The following is a 19,429-nucleotide window of genomic DNA, read 5'->3' on the forward strand; positions in this document are numbered from 1 at the left end:
AGATGCACCCTGTGGCCCTGGGGTACGCATGGATGTGGGAGGTCACAGCGCTGTGGCCCTGGGGTGTGTACTGGTGTGGGGGTCACAGCGCGGGTCAGAGGTGGGCTGTGAGGAGGGGTGTGAGCACAGGATTCAGAGTGCTGGACAGTGCTGCACAGCCTCTCTCTCTGCCGGAGACCTCTGCTCTGAAGCTCCAGGAAACGCAGCAGGGAGAGCCACGGGTCCCCTGCAGGGAAGCGGCCTGACAAAGCCCCTAAACCAAGTCCTAGATGTCTGCTTCTGGGGTGGGTGGGCCTGAGGGTAGGAAGAGGACCGAACTGTTGCCCACCCGTGGGCTCCCACCCCAGCTGACCTTCTGTCCTGGGGAGATGAGGGCATTGACGTGCTTCAGCACAGGCTTCAGGGAGCTGTCATAGCGCACACTCAGGTTCTGAATTTGGATCTTCCCTTGGTCTGGCCAGTTCTTGGGGATCAACGACGGTGCTGAGGGACAGGCCCCATGGGGGTCAGCCACCAGGCGTAGGCCACTTCTAGCGCCCAGAAAGGCCACCTCCCGACTCTGGAGATAGTCTCTGCAGGCTCTCACCCAGGAGGCCCTCATAGTTCTCTGCCTCGGTTTTCAGGAGTGCGTGGATCCGCTTCACAGCTCCCAGTTGGATCTCCATGTCCGCCAGGTTCCTCACCATCCAGTTGAGGTAGTTGGAGACCTACGGGGGGGCCAGCTGGTCACAGCTGCTCAGTGGTCGCCACTTCCCCCTTGGCCTCCCAGATGACTCTCCTTACTCTCAGGAGGATGAGGAGCCCCTGGAAGCCTTTCGCTGCCCACCAACTGCCTGAGCACAGTGGCAACCTGGAGCCACGAGAGGCTACAAAGCCAACGGCTCCCCACCCACCACATCCAGCAAAGCCTAGGTGGATGCGCACCATCTCTCCCACATCTCAGTTGAGGACAGTGCCCTGGGTGCCCCAGCCCACGGCCGCTCACCATCAAGGCATAGGTGAGGCCCAGGCCCACCAGGCCGGCAGAGAGCTCCCTGTGCAGAGAGTTGGAGATGGAGGTGGCAGCCGCGATGAGCACCACACACGCTCCGATGTACTCCTGAGGAAGGACAGCAGCTGGCCTGGGCTGTTGTGGGTCCAAGCCATAGGTGCCTCTCATTCTGCCTCACCCTTGGGGCAGAGAGCAGCTCAGCCAGCCTGAGCCCCAGCTCCACACTCACAGAGCAGACACACGAGGAGCTGGTGGGAGCTGAGGCCCAGGAGCTGATGTTCGCTCCAAGGTTACGCTGTGCGCCTTACTTCCTGAGGAAGCGTGTCTCGCCCCCGGCCCTAACGATCCTCCACCTGTGCCGTCACACGGCCCACTGAAGGCACACACTTGCCAGCCACCCCCCTTCTGACAGGATCTTATAGCACACAGGTGGGCCTTAAACTTTGTGGCCTTCAGCTGCTATCCCCAGAGTGCTGGGAGTACAAACATGGTGTGGGATTGAACCCAGGGCTTTGTGCATGCTTAGGCAAGCACTCTCCGAAGCGAGCTCCATCTCCAGTCCCAACCGCCACTGTCCTTAATGTCTACATCTTGCAGGCTTCCACTGCCCTTGTTCCCGGAACACCTCTGGGATACTCGGGGTGAAGAAACAGGTTAGATGGGGAGGGCCACCAGGGCTGGGGAACAGGAAGGCTCTGGGTCCCCACTATCAGCTACCCCTCTTCTACTCTTCATCTGTGTCTGCCCCTTGTTCCAGCTCCACGTTCCTAACAGAACCCCAGTCCCAGGGTGGGACGGCACTTGCCATGCGGACTTCCAGCCACCTGTTGGCTGCCGTGAGGAAGAGGGAGGCGATGTTGTTGGAGTCAGTATATTCTAGAAGCTTCTGCTGGAACCGGGCCTCATACCTGGAGGGTGAACAAGATGTGACGGAACCAGGTGGGGACTCTCCTCACTTACAGAGGGCTCTCAGCAGCCCCAACAGGCCAGCTCTTAGGTTGACCTCACATGCGGTCCCTGCCTCTGTCCACCTCTCTCCTGCTCCTGGCCCACTGGAGTACGTCAGATCCCTAACAGGTGTCCTGTATTTCTCTCTACGGGTAGACAGCTTATTCTTTCAAAATCACAGAGTGTGTCCCTGCCGAGAACATCAATGGCATCCAGGATTGAGAAGCACCTCCGTGGCAGGGGCCAGTCATAGTCAGCTTCATCTCCTGCCGCCACTATGCCGCAGCCCCCTCAGCCTGGTCAGGGTTCATGGCAACATCTCCCACCCCAAGCTTTGACTCAGGTTCCTTTTATCACATGATGGAAGCTTTCTCTCTTGATCTTTACAAATCTGGTCCCTTCTCAACTCTCAGGCCTGACCTTAACCGCTCTCTCCTCAGAGACACCTTTCCTGGCTCCTCCCTTCCCCCCAGTGGCCACCTCCTTCAGACCTAGAAGTACTTGTTTAATGATGAGCAAAGGGTCTTGACAACCAAACTCAGAGACTCAGAGGGGCCCCCATGCCTTGTTGGACATGCGTTTACTCCCGAAACTGTTGGTTCTACTGAAATTATTTCCGGGCAGAGGACACGCATCTGAGGATGATAAAGTGCACTTCTGAGGGGTGGGGGAGTGTGCATTGCACAGCCAAGTTGTGGATATGTGTGGGTGGGCGACAGGTCTGAGGTGAGTGTGAATCTTGGCATGAGGATTTGGGGAAGCGCATGTTGATGTGTATGTGTGTGTGTGTGTGTGTGTGTGTGCACGTGTGCCTGAGGGAAGGTGAGGAGGAGGGTATGGGGGTCTGAGGGCCTGTGTGCATGACAGGGAAGTCAGGCAGGTGACAGCTGTGCCTGAGGACTGGGAAAGAGCTCCATAGCAGTGTAAACCCAGACTGGCATCCAAACCCCATGAGCATCAGGACAGAATCAAGGTTTCTTCATGGGCCAACATTGAGGGGACATTGATGTTCAACGTGGACTGCAGGCCTCTGAGCCACACCAAGCCCAGTGCAGGGCACTGTGGAAACGCTGCTGGCCCTGTCCCAGCCTGCATCACTCTGTACTGACCTGCCTCCTCTGAGGCAGGTAGTTGGGCTGGGCTTCTCAGTCACTTCCTCCAGACTTGGCTTTTGCTTTGCGGGCCCAAGAAGTGCTTATTTGATGACAAACAATGAAAAGCTGTCTTGACACCACTGCCCAGGGCAGAGCAGCCTGGGTTTTAAGTCCACACCTAAGTCACGTGGCTATTGTGAGGATGACTGTTAGTGCAGTATTTAGCCCTTGGCACTCCACCAGTGTGAAGTTATGCTAGTTAGCGTCCACCGGGGTAGACTTGTGGGCTACAGCCAGCAAATCAGACACATACAGCAGTGATTAAAAGTCTTCAGTTCAAAATCAGGAATCATTTGGCACGATGAGCAGGGTGTGGACTAGGCAGCAGGTCCGTGGCTGGCCACAGGCTCAGTCCGAGCCCTGGCCTTGGTCTGAGGCTGTGACAGTGCTGGAATCTGCTCAGAAGTCTAGCCCACGTATAAAAGCCAGTCTGTGGTGCCAGAGCTCAGTCCAAGGGCTTCTGGACACCAGTTTTAAAACTTAGAGCCGAGGCTAGGCCCAAAGGTGAAGCAACTCGGCTGGGAGCCGAGTCTGGAGCCCTGTGGCGGGCTTTGGGGCTTCTGTGTGGAGATGCGCAGGCTTGTGAGGGGTGTGGGGTATCCAGGGAATGCAGCCTGGCCTAGGGCACAGCTCTCTTCTGCTCTCCTCAGACGACATCTGAGAGGTGAATTCCCACAGTCACACTTGTCTTAGGAGCAAAAGCCCGGGGCACCCCACCCAGGGCGGATCTTGGACATCCTGGGAGGTGAAGAGATGAAGGTCTTGGACCCTCAGCAGTCCTTAAGTCCTAGGGTTGCTCCTGACTCAGGGCTTAGTGTCACATGGCTATTGTCATGCAGCTGTGCTGTTCTAAAAATAATCTGTTGTTACCCTCTGGGTGAGGCTCGGGGATGAGGGCCAAGCTGTGTGGCCAGGGGTCTCTGGTCTGGCTGGAAGAGGGGACAGAGGCTCCGGGAGACCCAAACACTGCTTGGTTGTGAGGAACAAGGGTCTTCCCTAGTCCCTGAGAGCCTCAGATGCTCCCAACCCAATACCACCACTCAGTGTGGTGAGGCGGTGCCAGGGACCCTGAACTTTCAGGAAATTCCCCTGGGTGGGTGTCCTAAGTCACAGTTCTGTAACAGTTCCTCTAAGATCCTTCCCTAGCCGATTCCTTCAGTGCTCCCAAAGCCTGCGTCCCCATGTCTGGTAGAGCAGTGGTCGCATGGCCTGTGGGGACTGTAAATGCCTCTGGGGCTGCAGCCCACGGGACACATCTCCAGTGCCTGGCACTGACTGGTCCAGCACCAGTGGAGCTCAGTGTGTCAGATGGTGAGTGGACTCAAAGCTGGGGTTTGTGGGGCATTTCCTGGAGACGTCAGGTGACTGCTCGGTGTCTCAGTTTCCCCATCACGCTCAGCACTGAGGGTCACAGTGCCGAGTGGACAGACATGGCACTCAGCACAGTGTTTGGTGGCAGAACACAGGGCCTCAGGGCTGGCTTCAGGTGTAAGGGCCGTTGCAGTGTGGCCAGATTCGTCCCAAGCTGGTGAGTCAGGTCCTGCCTGCGTATAGAGGCCTACAGCTTGTCTGCAAGGCTGGAATTCTACACTGGAGTCCGCACGGCCTGTCCCTGCTAAAGGACATTGCCTAAATCACAATACCGTGATTTAGACGGGTATGCTCTGGGCCTTCCTAAGTAGGGTCCTTCGACTTGAGTCTCGCGACCTGTGACCCCGAGGTCAACCCCACCCCACTCCTGTGTTGGGGGGGGGGGGCTCTGGGCTTGTACCTGAAGGCACGGATGGTGGTGAGTCCTTCCACAGTTTCAGCGAAGTGTGAGAGCAGAGGGAGCTGCGTCGTGTCATCCAGCTGCTGCAGGTCCCTGTGACGGACGACAGTGGGTGTTTAGAGGGGCAGTTTGCACCCAGCCTTGGCAGGGGTGCAGCTACGGCCACCAGGCTGGGCAGCCTCGTCTCTTTCAGCCTCAGTTTCTCACTTGCTGAGAGTGATGATGGGATGGCCCCATCACGCTACTGTGGACAACAAAGATGTTCATGTAGACTGCTTCAACAGAGCCCTCGAAGCCCAGGTCCCATCACCCGGGCCCTGAGCTGAGGGGCGAGGGTGCCGATTCCACTTCACAGGTGGACACCCTGAATATGGGGCAGCTAGCCAAAGGAATAGAAAGGCCAGATTTGACTGTCTCAATTCCTTGTTTCCTGAGAACCACGACAGGCCCCAGGGCATCCTGGGCAAGGATCTAAACATTTAGTTCCTGGGTGGGGAGAGGAGGCTAGAGGTCTCCATGGCAACAAGGGGCCTCCTGCTCCCTACGGCCAGGCATCACATGCCAGGTAGGCCAGCTGGGACACAAGAAGCAGCTTCCCTAGACACTATTTCAAGAGCCAGGTATCAGGAATGGGGCGAACATGTCTTCCTTGGTAGAGAGGTGAACTTTTTGGGACAGTTTGTACTACAGCGTGTAGCAACACCTCGAGTGCACAGTACGGTATGATGTTTGGGAAGACACTGTCATTTTGCTAGTGCCAATGCAGAATGTCCCCCCTGGGTGGTCAGAAATTCTGGGTCATTCAGACACAAAGCCATTTATATCAATGCTGATTCTTATGGGCAAGTGATTAGGGTAAAAAATGCATTTAAACATAATGATTATTGTTGCCAAGCAGTATTTTGACTCTTGTTTCTTATCAACTATATGTACTTGTGAAAAGTACTTAACTTTTATGAACATTGCCTGAAGTAAAAAAAGTACACCTTGTATCACAAGTAAGTACACATGCTTACATGACCAAAGCAAAGAGTTCACAGAGATGCTTGTTATAAATATTGTCTGATAATTTATGTTATAGATCAAAACAGAATGTGCATATACATACACATGTATGTGTCTGCAAACACGTATACATACATATGCTTACAAATTTTTTATGGTGTTGGGAATGAAATCCAATGCCTGGAGCATGGTAGTCAAGTGCTCTATCCGCCCCTCTCCTAATCTACCTCACTGTTATACCTCACTGTTTTTAACACGCTAATTATGAATCAGGATATTGATTCAATGATGGTTGTAATTGGCAGTGTGAGTAATTGTGGCCTAGAGGGCCTTTTAAGTTTTCATTCTAATTTTTTGAATCAATGAGTTTAACAGAATCACTCTGAGGAAGAACTCTCTAGAGAATATTCTAGAATACTCTGAGTAGGAAAGATGGGTGTGTGCATGTGTGCGGTGTGTCCTAACCTCACAAGGGCAGATATGACCCATGAGAGTGACTGCAGGAGCCCCAGTCCATCACACGTCCCCCATCAGAGACCAGCCTGATTTCTAAGTCAGCATGACCCCTGGGATCACATGGTTCTCACGGGGAGCATTCAGGACAAATGAATGAAGAGCATAAATGTGCATTTACCCGACCCCAGCAATTCCACTCCTGACCACATCTCCCAAGGAAACAATTGAGATAGGAACTGCGGAGCGTATGCTGACAGATGGTATGCTAGGAGAGGCGCTGCCTCCATTGCTATTGGTTATTTCTGTTTCCGACTCTGGGAAAACACGTCTCTATCACTTTTATGATGATGGTTCTGGCGAGGGTCCCAAACCGCCACCGTAAAGGACCTCCTGTCCCTGTCCCCACACCTCCACCCGCCAGACTAGGAATGCTGCTGTCACCTGGATGCCACTCGGAAGTACTTCTGGATGAAGTAGCACACGACAGCTAGAGGTAGGAGGGCCACGAGGAACACAGGCGTGACGTAGGAGATGACAGCCAGGGCAGAGACACAGAGCAGGGTGGACCGGCTCAGACACTCCAGCGTGGACGGGATGTGCTGAGGAGGCAGTGGGGGTGGGGACGACAGCGGGGACATTTCTGTATTAAACGGTTTGCCGCCATGTCTGTCTCTGATTTGATTGCGGGCTCATAGTGTATCTGTCCAGCTCCCCTGCAAGCTCTCCGAGAGCAGGACTCAAGACTCTGCTTTCTCACCATCCAGTAAGATAAGTCAACCAAGGAGATAGGCTGACCCAAGTGAATACTGAGAGTATCTTGGAACCTTTCTGAATGAGCTAGGGGAATCCTGAATGGAAGCCAGAAAGACCTGGTTTCCTTTCAGACTTAGGAAGCTCTCAAGGGAGGCCCCAGACCCTGGGGCAGTGTCCGTCAGATAGGGACACTGGGTTCCCACACGGGGACACTGGGCTCTGATCATCTGCACAGAGGCCAGCATCTGAGAGGAAAAGCCCCGGGGTCCCAGAGAAAGCATGCACAGTCGGTACCTGGTCAATGGTGTTACAGTCAGATGAAAATCTGTTGAGGATACTCCCCAGGGGTGTGGTCTCAAAGAACCTAAGAGGCAAGCAGAACCATTATTTATTAATTTAGTTTGTTCATGGATGAGGGCAGCTATTTGATTGAAATGTCTCTAGAACCTTCTGTGCGTCTGGTTTCCTAGGAGCAGTTGCCTTTGTGGGTCTGTAAATATCTGACTTCTGTCCTTGAGAATTCCTACAGCTTCTCAAAATGGTGTTGGCTTTTATTTCGCCTCCCTCACCCACAGGTGATTGCTGATACCCTCCTCAGCCTGACTCACTTGGCCACTGTTCCCTCGGGACACAGAGTCCTCTCCCAGGAGAAGAGGTCCCTGGGGACAGCCTGTCAACTGGCTGGCAGTGAGAGGCTACGCTGCCTGTCAGCACTCTGGCTGTGACCTAGAGTCGGCCCAACCCAACCAGAGAGCTTCTAAACTGCAGACTGGGGGCAAACAGAGGATAAGCCAACAAGGCTGCCACGTCCACAGGCCACAGACAGAGACAGGGCTGGGAGTGCAAGTGTAGCCAGGCAGGGGCAGCTATGAAGTAGGGTACCGGAGGTCCGGAAGCCATGAGACCAGGTAACCACTACGCCTATGTGGTGCCGGTCAGTCAGGTGTGATGTCATAGGTTCTCGACACCTGCCACGTTTAGGGTTCTGCTCCATCTCACTAGGGCAATTCGAACATCTAAGGGGGAGGGGAGACTGAGGAACCTGTGGGCTGAGATGGACAGATTACACCACCTAGGGAAGGGAATTAACCTTTACCTGAAACCTGCAGATGCTCATGTGGAGGGCTGATGTGACCATCGGGTGAGCCAATCATGTAAAAATACTCACAAGGTCTGCTGATTAAATGTCAGTTCTCCCTGCTTCGTTCATAAGGACACTTCTACACACACTGACTTGAAGTCACCCCACAAGCCTGTGACAGAGGTCACCTGTGCTCATCTTACAGATGGGGGATTTTGGACTCAAAGCACAGTGACCTGCCCTGGTATGTACCCTGGTATGGTCGAGTCTGGTGTACCTCATGGGGGCCAGGATGATGCGGTTGAGCAGGCTGCGGTGCAGCCTCTTGGCCACCTTCAGTCCCGTCCACTCCACAGTGACAGAGGTGACAAGGCACAGCACGATGCCCAGGCTGCAGAGCACGGTGAAGACCATGGCATAGACAGATTGGTCCAGGGCACATTCCTAAGCGGGGGGAAGAGTGAGAGGGTCCCTGGGCTGCATGTGGGCTCAGCCCTCCCTCCTCCTCCTCTCGGCCAGCCCTGCGGGAGGCTGCAGTCCTACCTGGCTGAGGGAACAGTTCCTGGCAGCAGGGCTCAGGACCAGGGCACTGTCAGTCCACTTGGCCAGCCAATAATCGATGGCCACCAAGACCATGTGCTTGAAGAGCTGGGAGAAGACGAGCAGGGACAGGAGCAGAATGCCAGCAGAGGACAAATACTTGGTGCAGGCTCGCCACGGGATCTTGGCTCGCTGATGCAGCACCGACGATAGGTTGTCGTCTTCCTCGCTCTCGGCCGCCTCCTCTGTAGGTCGCAAGAACCCACCCTGTAGCTTCCCAGATCACAACCCTCTGCAGGTGAACCAGGGGACAGCTTATTCCCACTGAGAGATGGGAAAGCATGTAGAGAAAAGAAGGATGCTTAATCAAACCACACTACCCCACCACGCCCAGAACCCTGGGCTTCCATCTCTCTGTGTGTGATGGTTAATACCGTCAACCGGAATCGTCGGTAAGACAAGCCACTTGGCAAACTGGGAGGGACTATCTACAATAGGTTAACGGAGGTGGGAAGACCTGCCCACTGTGTGTGGTGCCATTCCATGAGCTGCAATCCTAAACTGAATACAAAGGAGAAATCGAGCTGAACATTCATGGCTCTCTGCTTCCTGACTGTGGACACAATGTGACCATCAGCCTCACTCCTGTCGCCACGACTTTCTCGCCGGGACGGACTATAGCTGTGACGGACTATATCTCTAGACCTGCAGGCCTCAACAAACCTTTAACAAGGTTGCTTCTTGTCAGGGATTTTGACACAGCAAAAAGGAAGTAGCTCATTGTGGGTGTTAACTGAACTCCCAGGCTGGTGGTCCATACCTTCCTCCTCTTCCTCATCCAGTAGAAAGCCATCTTTGGAGGACATGGCACGGGGCAGGCCCTGAGATGGCTCTGAGGCTTTCCTCTCCATGACTGTCTCCTGAAAGACAGACGGAGCCTGGCCAGTGTCTTCAGGGAGTGCTTGTGGGGAAGGAGAGGTTGGGAGCAACTACTCTAGCGAAGACTGGCGTACAGGTTGTCTCTACCCTGGGGAGGGGACACACGGACACATGCTCATCTTTCCAGAATTAATTTATTCTCTTTATTAACCAACAGCACCCCATTATCTCAGAGGGGGATATTCTTTGTGTGTGTGAAGAAGTCTATGTAGCCTAGAGCAGCCCTGAACTCTCCACCCCCCTGCTTCATCCTCTTCATACTCCCCAGTCTAGGATTACAGGTGCACACCACCACACCTGATTCTCCCGTTCTTGGCCTCTGAGATGCAAGCATCTCAGGTGGACACTTGACCCTGGCCTGGCTAACCCTCCCATTCCGCCATCCCCGCTGTAACGAGCCAATCAGGGTGAGCCCAGGACTGGACGAACGAGAAGGGAAGCCCAGGGCTGCTGATACAGTGCTGCTGCTGCTGCTGTGAGGTTGGGGCTGACTGGAGAGCAGTGGGCAGAGACGGACACAGAATCCTGGTGGTGGTGCCGTGACGAATGCAGCCACAGCTCTCCTGGGCCTTTCTGGTTTCATGAACCAACGATTCCTTACCACCCGCCCCCCCCACCTTTTCCTTTGTTTAGCTAGTCCGAGCTGGTTTTCTGGAGCCTTTCAGCTAAATGGCATCTGAACATCTGTGTACAGCTGATTTCTGTCCTGGGTCCATGCACAGGTGACAGGTCTGCCCTGGTAGAGCAAGTTGAAGACAACCCTACACCTGTCCTTTTGGAGACTTCCTGGGGGTGGCGAGGACAGGCAGGCCTGTGAGTTCAGAGTCTAGTAAACCTATCTAGTGACGGCTTTCTGGCCCCCCGATTCTCACCTTCTCCAGCTCCTGGTCTTGCCGGTTCATGAGGGTCTTCCAATGCTCAAAGAGCTGGCACTCAGACCTCTGGAAGTCCTTGAGTGTCCCCTCCCTCTGAATGGTGCCGTCCTTCATAGCAATGATCTGCCAAGGCGGCCACAAAATAGGTTTAGCTAGCTTAGAGGAGTCTGAGACCGAGGGATGGCCACCTTGATCCACAGCACTACACAGTCTGGTAACCCACCCACACCAACATCTTTCTCAGAGGGTGCCTTTGCGGAGCTAACGAGTGTACCTTGGCCAGGATTGGCAGGGTACCCACAGGACCCCACCAGCCTCAGTTTCCAGACGCCGAGCAGGCCAACTGTATGCTATCCTGAGCTGTTCCTGATGGCAGGTTCTATCGATTGTGGTAGCATGCTTGTTAATCTAAGCAGGGGTGGCTGTGCCCTTTTGGAGTCCAGCAAACTCTGTATTTGAAGCACCCAATGGCACCATTAAGTAGAGCCAGCTTTAACTGGCACCCATCCCATACTGGGGTCCTGTGCACAGGTACCTCAAGGAACAGGCACCTCCATGTCTGCCTTACTGGACTCAGGATTGTTCTCAACCACAACCACGTTGCTTTCTGAAGCCGTTTTGTCTGTTTTAATAGCTTTCAGATTTTTTCTTTTGTCTTTTTCATAGTGGAAGAGGCTCTCATTCTACAAGGAAGGTTTATTTAGAGAGAAATTAATTAACAGGCCTATTTGGCTCAACCTTGAAGCTCAGAGAGGGTTTCAGATTGTGGCTGCTGTCCAGGAAATTTTTGATATAGGAGTAGGCAGGTGGTCCATTATCTTTATCTTACCATTAAGTGACTCCCAGTGAGATGGAGAGTAACTATGTCCTACCTATTGAAGACCAGGGTGGGGAGGTCAGTCAGCATGGTGTTCACAACACCATGTTCTATGGGAGTGTTGTCTGCAGGACTATGGCCACTGATCCCTCTGCATCTGACTGAGGCTCCACTCTGCTCACCCCTGAGGGCCAACGGCCTGGGGAATCGGCTCTCCCATCTAAACAGGAGCATCCACAGCCAACGGAAGCTGGCTGGGCAAGGCTAGCCTAGGGTACACCAGAAGGGAACCAAGCCAGGCAGGGAATGTCTGCAGGCCCAGGGGGCACCAAGTCTCTGGACTGTAAGTATTTCCTAGCCTACACCAAACCACCCAGGGCTGGTGTCTTGTGCTCTGTGGCCATCAGCCATTGCTGCTGGGTCATATGACTGATTCTGTTGAAGATCACACACACGCACACGCACACACACACACACACACACACGCACACGTGCACACACACACACACACACACACACACACACACACACACGCACACGCGTGCGCGCACACAGAGACACCACTCCACAGCCTGTTCCCTTGCGGTCCCTACCCAGTCTGCATGAGGTAGGTACTGTAGCTTGTGCGTCACCAGGACTACTGTCCTCTTGTCATCCCGGAGCAGCTCAAGGATGCCGGCCTGCATCAGGTGGTCACTCAGATGGATATCCAAAGCTGAGAAAGGGTCATCCTGAGAAAGATGACAGAAAAGGTGTGTGGGGAATAGGTGGAGGTGAGCAGAAGTCTCCAGAGTTCTATCAAAGCTGATCTAGGGACGGATACCAGTTAGCTTTGTGGCCTTGGACAACCCACCTAACTTCTCCGGGGCTCAAATGTCTTACCACCCTTAAACAGACCTTATCAGTTCACTTCTGGTCCTGAGCCCATCCATGACTACCCATCTCCTACAAAGCCTGGACTCCTCAGCACAGTGCCCCAGGCCTCTCTAGTCTGCTCAGCCGCGCTTTTTAGCGCCACTTCTCGCCTGTCCTTCCCAAGCTCCCTCCATCCCAGGTTGCCAATGAGCCTGTCATCCTAGTCTTTGCCCGAGCTGTTCCTTCTGTGGGACACACTGTTCTGCCTTCTGCGTGGTGAACTGCTTTCCACTCACCCAAGCACGAGTCCTTCTGGGTCTTGCCCCCATTAACTCCTGTGTCCCACCCTCTCTGTCCCATGGACAATCCTGTGCAAAGCCAGATCTGATCATCTGTATACCCCTGCCTGCAAGGCCCCCAGGACCTCATACCCCGAGCCCGTGCCTGTTACCGATGCATTTAATGAATGGAGGAAAGAAGCCACTGGACTCTTATCCACAGCTGTTTAAATATCAGGTGACACCTTGGATGACCTAGAACTTCCTAAATTGCTGAGTGTGTGTCAGGTCTAAAACTTACACATGAAGCATCACTGGAGAGGAGAGCTGTGTGTGTTCTGGGGTCGGGGGACAGAATAAAGCCAGGATCAGAGATCTGAGGTTGCTTGTGTCTTTATCTAAATGCCCCACTTCCATTTTGTTTAATTGACTCAAGGCTCTCTTCCAGGAAGCCCTCCCTGATCATGCTGTCTATCACAGTTGTCTCATGGTCTGGGCCACACAGCTTAGCTCTGAACCGGCTATATTTCTTGCATGTATGTGAGTCGGTCTCCCTAATCAAACTTCAGATCTTCAAGGTCAAGGGCTGGGTCTTAAGATCCTTCGGTATCAACCAAGGCACAGGACGCAGAGCTCAGCATGAGGCGGACAAGTTTTATCTCGGGTTCGAGGGCTAGAGTGCTGTGTAGAGAAGGGTTCGGAGGCCAACTTGAGTTCCCTAGAGGAATAATGGTGTCACATACTCCGTGTGCTTATATGCTGACAGTCGGGGCTGCCTCTTTGTCCTTTAGCGAGGTAGTCCTAACCACAGCTTGCCTCCTCTCAAAGTGACTGGAAGGCTCAATGGGAAGTCCATAATGGGTTATCAGCACTGTTCTTGCCTGCCTCAGTTTCTCTGTAAGTGAGATAAAGGTTTGTATCTCTAGCAAGAGAGCTTTGTTCCTGGTTAGGGAGGTTGTTTGATGATGATGATGATGATGAGTGTTAGGGAACCAGGCAGTCAGAGGCGAGGGCCCAAGGGAAACTTCAGCTGGAACACTCACCAGGAAGACAACATTGGTGTGCTGGTAGAGGGCCCGGGCCACACTGATTCGCTGACGCTGACCACCAGACAAGTTGATACCCTGCCATCAAAGGAGAGGAGAAGATCATGCCCTCAGCCCTTCAGGCTCTCAGTGTGCACTTGGGGCTCTATGAGGAGATGGCTGACCTCTCCCATCAGCCAGGGTGCTGTGTAAATATTCCTCCAAACTGAAGCCTTCTCTCCTGGATGGAGAAAGGAGACTTTTAAGACTCAGGGAGCTAAGGAACCTTATGGTATTCAGGAAGTAAGGAAGACTCACAAGGTTCAGAAGGCTCCTGAAACTTACAAGACCCAAGGTTGTAACAGCAGAAGCAATTGCTACAGAGGAGAGACTCCAACTGGCCACATTGCAGGATGTGTGCAGGACGCTGCAGGAGAGCAGCTTTTGTGAGTTATTACCCATGCTGGAGTGGGCTTTGGGTGGTACAGCTGCCTCTGAGCCACTCATACTTCCTTAATTCACTCCAATAGACTCACAGGCTAAGACAGACTTGGATGGAACTGGTTTTTGACCTGGTGTTGGTGCCCTATCTGGTATGAACAGAGATTTCTTTATGTCTCACCAAGAGAAGTCACACATTACAGGACAATGGTCATCACAATTTCATACTACTGGAAGCTCTTCAGCCCTTTCCTCTGTCCAATTTCATCATTCATTCTTCCTAAGAAGGACCTCAGGGGACAGTGGGAACATGGGTAAAGAGCAGGATTGGGGGCTGCCACTAACCCGTTCCCCAATCTGAGTCTGGTCTCCGTGAGGCAGGATGTCTATGTCCGGCTGCAGGGAGCAGGCTTCGATGACCATCTTGTACCTGGAGAGTAAGGGCTGGGGGTCAGCTTACTAGCCTGATCAAAGTCGGGCCTCAGTCCTTGTACGGTCATTAGTCTGTGGGTTGCTGGGCCCCAGTGAGCAATGACTTTAATGCACTTCCTGCCTTGTGCAAGCAAACACCATGAGAGCATGAAAAAGCTAAGGTCAGCGCTCACACAGCCTGGGGCAAGTCAAATATTTGCAGGATGAAATTGTGTGGGAGCAAATAGGCTGAGTGAGGGAAGAGAGGGGGCTTATGGTCCCCGAGCGGTGGGAAATGCTGCAGCCGGAGCTCCTGCTGGGGTACCATCTGGGAAAACCACTGCTGATTGTTTGGAGGTGGTAATGATGATGGCTGATCAAATATTTGCCTAGCCCGCTCTTCTCTTCTCTGGCCAGCTCTTAGCCTGACCAGGTGCCAGCCAGCATCCACGGAGACTTTAGAGTTTCTTGGTGACACATGTCCTTAGGCAGCTTTGGATTTGACACCCATTTCAAATCGGGTAAGTTATTTACGCTTCAGAACTTTGCCTCTTCTCTCATCCATAAAATGGGCATAAGAGTCTTGCTGTGTCAGTGACAAGCACACATATAAAGAGCCTGGCACCGTTCCGAGGAACTGCTAAGTGGTCAGTGGATGCCAGTGATGACTGTCATCAAGGAGCGTTGTGGTGTGTGTGTGTATGGGGGGGGGGACTGGACCTGGTAGTGGGGAACTGCAAGAAGGTTAACCATGCCTAGCTCAGCCCCGCTCCCCTCGCCCTCCTCTCTCCCTCCTCTTACACACGGGGAAGGGACTGCTGGAACCCAGGCACATCTGGATCCTTTCCAGATGGACTAGATGGTACTGGCTGGACTCCAGGATGTCCACAAGGGCCGGGAACACACCCACCCCTCCCCAGTCTCTCTCCCAGAGGTTATTACCGCTGCTTATTGAAGGGACTCTCGAAGGTGATGTTCTCCTCCACAGTGGCATTTAGCAGCCATGGTTTCTGAGATGCGTAGGCCACGGGGCCTCTGCTCCTAGAAGAGCTGGTGGTGAGGGTGAGGCTCTTCCCTGGGGCTCATTCTCAGAGCAACTCTCAGGCTAATCAATGGCTTAGCTGGGACAAGGGGATGGATGTCCCGAGATAGCCAGGCCACATGACAGAAAGCTGCAATGGGTATTGTGTAACCTAAGTCATGTTCTTTCTGATGGTCTCAATCCCCTAAAAAGATTTCTAGTTCCCTCCAACCCCACTCTGTGCCTCTAATCTCAGGGACCCAGTCTGAAACCACACACGAGGGTCTGGGTATAGCCAGACTTGGGAATTTTACTGTGTGACCACATGGGTATATGAGGAGACCCGGGACTTGGCTCATTTAGAAAGGAGAATAGGAGAGGGCCGCCATGACATTGGCTTCCAGAGGAAAATCTCCCAGGTCAGAAGAGACCTGATAAAACCTCTGCGGGCATGGTTACATCTGGACACCAAGCAGTGTTCTGAGGCCTAGCGGAAGCCCTAGAGTCCAAGCCTCAGGTGGCTATGTACACAGGACTCTCATCCCCCTACACCAGCCTTCACCAGCCCCACCTCAACCCTGAGGCAGGGAGGATCCCCAAGTGCCACCAAACCAAGCAATTCCTTAGCCCAGCTCCCACTCCCTCAGCAGCTGCTGGACCCCACAGAGAGGACATTTTTACAGAACCAGAGCTGAGGCAATCACACTCAGTGTGGTGTAGTTTCCAAAGCCCCTCCTTCCCACCCCTTCACCCCAGAAGCTGCTGAGAATGAACAAGTGTGAGATACAGAGGTATGGTGACTCCCGGGCCACAGCGGAGCACAGAGCTCGCCCTGGGACCTGCAGCCGCTGCCAGGGCTCGCCGGCTCCACAGCTCCTGGACCCTTTGAGGAAGCCTGCCAGTCAGGCACAGGTACCTGACGTCCGAGTCAGCCGCTGTCTCCCGCTCTGGGCTGCTGCAGAGGGGGAAAGACACAGGTCAGCACCCCTACCATGGGCTGGGCCCCCCGTGGAGAGTTCCAGCTCCTTCAAACCCCACCTCATGCTTCTGCAAGCCCGGGCACCCAGTCGGCAGTCACACATGAGGCTCTAGATGTGGTGAGCCTGGCAAGCCGCACTACCTGACCATGCCGGTGTGTGAAGAGACCCAGTACTTGGTTCATTTAAGGGGGAGACAAGGGGGACGAGGACCCATGTGAGGGGGGAACTCCCTGGATCAGAGGAGTACCCTGGTGAACTTTTTAGCCTCAGCCTTGAATCTAGGTTCCAATGAGCAAGCCAAGGCCTCAGGCTAACAGAGGTGCGCTGAGCTGGGCAGGGTGTTCCGACCACAGCCAGGATGGGCCAGGCAGCTGACAAAATCTGCACCACGTGGGAAGGAGAGAAGGCTGTGCTGTCTCATTCTACCCACCCATTTCTTTTGGAATGTCTAGACCTTCATTGAGCATATTTAACACGACTCAATTTTCTGTGTAGCGTGAGGGATGCCTGCCTCTACTCCTTATAGACAAGGGTTTTTTTCTTATATCCCTGCAGCCTTTCAAGAAATATTTTTCCAATTATTTGTTTCCTACTAGTTTTTTTTTTTTAATTTAAAGGCAAAGATTGTGTTCTAGGCTGGCCTTGAACTCCTGATCCTCCTGCCTTCATCTCCCAGGTGCTGGGATTACAAGTGCACCACCAGCCCTGGCTCCCGACACACTATTTGGTGGTTTTGGTTTATCCTCAAGGTTACAGTCAGTCAGCACTGCCACCGAGTTCCAGAACAGGGTCACCCCTCAACCAGCCTCGTGTGATCAGTGGTCACACCCCTTTCCTCTGTCTCTCTCAGGCCCCTGGCAAACACCTACGTTTAGACTCTACTAACATGACTTTGTTTCTTTGTTTGTTTACTTTTGGCAGTAGGGTCTCACGTAGCCCAGGCTGGCCTCCAATTCCCTATGTAGGTGGTCTTGAACTTCTGATCTTCTTGCCTCTAGATCCTAAGCAATATGATCACAGGTATACAAAACCATACCTGGTTGATGTGGTTCTGGGGATTGAACCCAGAACCTTGGGCATGGTGGGCAAGCACACTACCAGCTGAGCTGCATCTTCGAACCAGGCAATTTTTTTTTTCTTCTGTAAGAAACTGTTTATTGACTTCAGTGACAATCATTATGACTTTTTTTTGGTTGTGGTTGTTGTTTGTTTTAGAGACAGGTTCTCACCATGTAGCCCTGGTTGGCCTGGAACTCACTGTGTAGACAAGGCTGGCCCTGAACTCACAGCAATCCACCTATATCTGCCTCCTGAGTGCTGGGATAAAGGTGTGCATCACCATGCTCCTCTCACCACGGTATTATGATACCACAGATGACAGATACCTGTGCATGTACATGACCCTTAGATGGGTACAAAGCATTGTCACGTCTAAGGTTTTTTTCTCCCCTCTGCAAACCATGTTTTGCCTTCATTGAGACTGCATGGCTTAGCCTCGTGCCTCTGAGAACATGTGACCACACAACCTTGGATTCACACTTAGCATTCTCACCCACAGGCCCCGCCACCCCACCCACGCCAACCCTGTCCCGAGGTGATACCTGGGGTCCTCTCCCTCGCTGTCTGCAAGGCTGCTGGGTCAAAGAGAAAGATGAACACCAGTTACTCCCCACACCTTCCATCACACTGGAGCTTCATGGAGAAGCAGTCCCTACTCCCCCCACCTCCCGCCCTTTCCAGGGGCCCAGGTGGCTTCCTTGATGCAGAACTGACTCAACTCAATCTCCTCACCGGGCTGAGTACCCTCCAAACAGCACAGGCTCAGCTGGTGCTCCAGCCATTGACCTGGGGCAGCCACGAGGCTGGGTGGGCACCAAGGTGTATTTTACCCAAGACAACTGAGCTCAGGGAGGGAATGACTCTCCACAGCTGCCACCACTGCATACAGAGCGTCTCAGACTGCAGAATCCGAGAGCAGATTAGAAATACGTGGAGCAGCTGTCTTTAAAAAGGAGAAAGCGTCTATGTGCATGGCAGGTGGTTTAAACCCGAGGTTTTCTTTAACCTGTCAGTACAGGGAGGTGAGTCCTCTCACAGTAAGAGGCGCCTTTGGAAAACAGTGAGCTGAATCTTGGGGCCAAGTTTTCCTGTGATCTTTCTCCTGTCCCAGCTCAATACCTCTCAACCTTCCAGCAGCAGCTCCCACCAATGAAATGTGCACTTGTGACCTACACATGTGGGAAAAACACCTTCTCTGCATCCATGCAGGAGTTTATGATCACAATTACTACATCAGTAGTACTTTTAGACAGGGCCTCATGCAGCTCTGACTGACTTCAGTTTTGCTCTGTAGCTGAAGATGACCTTGAACTCCTGATCTCCCTGCTCCCGCCTACCTACCTAGGTACTGTAGCCTGCCCCACCACACCCAGTTATCTTATTTTAATAATGCTGAAGACAGCCATCGTGTATTGAGCTTTTTATAAGTACTGATAAGCACTGTAATAGAATGGTCACTTAATTTCTTTTAGATTTATTCTGTTATTTATTGTTTATTTTTATATATCGGTATTTAGCCTGTGTGTAAATCTGTTTACCATGTGCATCCCTGCTAACCCGAGGTCAGAAGAGGGTGTTGTATCCCCCAGAACACACAGATGTGGACTGTGACAGATATGAGCCTCCATGTGGGTGCTGGGAACTGAACCTAGGTCCTCTGGAAGAACAGCCAAGTCTCTTAACTTCTGAGCTGTCTTTCCACTACATGGAGTTTGCTTTGATTTCTCAACTCCATTTTGCAGATATATCGAGGCTCTGAGAGGCTAAGTAACTTGTTCAAAGTCACACAGCCAGACAATGACAAAAGCCTGACAGGCACCTGTCCCGCTCTGGGGCAGGACCAAATGAGGCCACGACACGTCTGTCATCACCAGTCCCTGCCCTTTCCTGTGGGTTCTGCGGTCCCCGGCCACCTCCTAACCCAGCCTAACCTAACGTCTCTAGCCACCAGATTGCTGCAATTGACAATTCACAGACAGATCACTAACGCGGGACAGAGAAACCAGAGCCGACAAATCCCTGCTCTGTG

At 53.0% G+C, this 19,429-nt stretch overlaps 1 protein-coding gene across 7 annotated transcripts in view; it reads right to left on the minus strand.

Annotated features, from left to right (window-relative positions):
- Abcc8 (ATP binding cassette subfamily C member 8) overlaps window positions 1-19,429 on the minus strand; it is a 71,680-nt gene that overhangs the window by 2,796 nt on the left and 49,455 nt on the right. For 6 of the 7 annotated variants that reach the window (XR_008223129.1, XM_052762548.1, XM_052762546.1 and 3 more), the window contains 17 exons: window positions 17,943-17,975; window positions 16,278-16,316; window positions 15,283-15,381; window positions 14,275-14,359; window positions 13,507-13,587; window positions 11,924-12,061; window positions 10,511-10,636; window positions 9,520-9,619; window positions 8,703-8,944; window positions 8,437-8,603; window positions 7,373-7,442; window positions 6,767-6,924; window positions 4,865-4,957; window positions 1,797-1,899; window positions 986-1,099; window positions 587-707; window positions 353-483 (listed from right to left, as the gene is read on the minus strand). Coding sequence is in view for 6 of the 7 variants with exons in the window: in XM_052762548.1 (XP_052618508.1) it covers window positions 353-483; window positions 587-707; window positions 986-1,099; window positions 1,797-1,899; window positions 4,865-4,957; window positions 6,767-6,924; window positions 7,373-7,442; window positions 8,437-8,603; window positions 8,703-8,944; window positions 9,520-9,619; window positions 10,511-10,636; window positions 11,924-12,061; window positions 13,507-13,587; window positions 14,275-14,359; window positions 15,283-15,381; window positions 16,278-16,316; window positions 17,943-17,975 (1,900 nt within the window). In the remaining variant the exon portion in view is untranslated. The remainder of the gene's footprint in view (window positions 1-352; window positions 484-586; window positions 708-985; window positions 1,100-1,796; window positions 1,900-4,864; window positions 4,958-6,766; window positions 6,925-7,372; window positions 7,443-8,436; window positions 8,604-8,702; window positions 8,945-9,519; window positions 9,620-10,510; window positions 10,637-11,923; window positions 12,062-13,506; window positions 13,588-14,274; window positions 14,360-15,282; window positions 15,382-16,277; window positions 16,317-17,942; window positions 17,976-19,429) is intronic. The other variant, XM_052762547.1, reaches the window with a different exon arrangement.

This window comes from Peromyscus californicus, unplaced genomic scaffold, assembly GCF_007827085.1.
Source record: "Peromyscus californicus insignis strain IS unplaced genomic scaffold, ASM782708v3 Scaffold_4__1_contigs__length_199733344, whole genome shotgun sequence".
Lineage (NCBI taxonomy): Eukaryota > Metazoa > Chordata > Mammalia > Rodentia > Cricetidae > Peromyscus > Peromyscus californicus.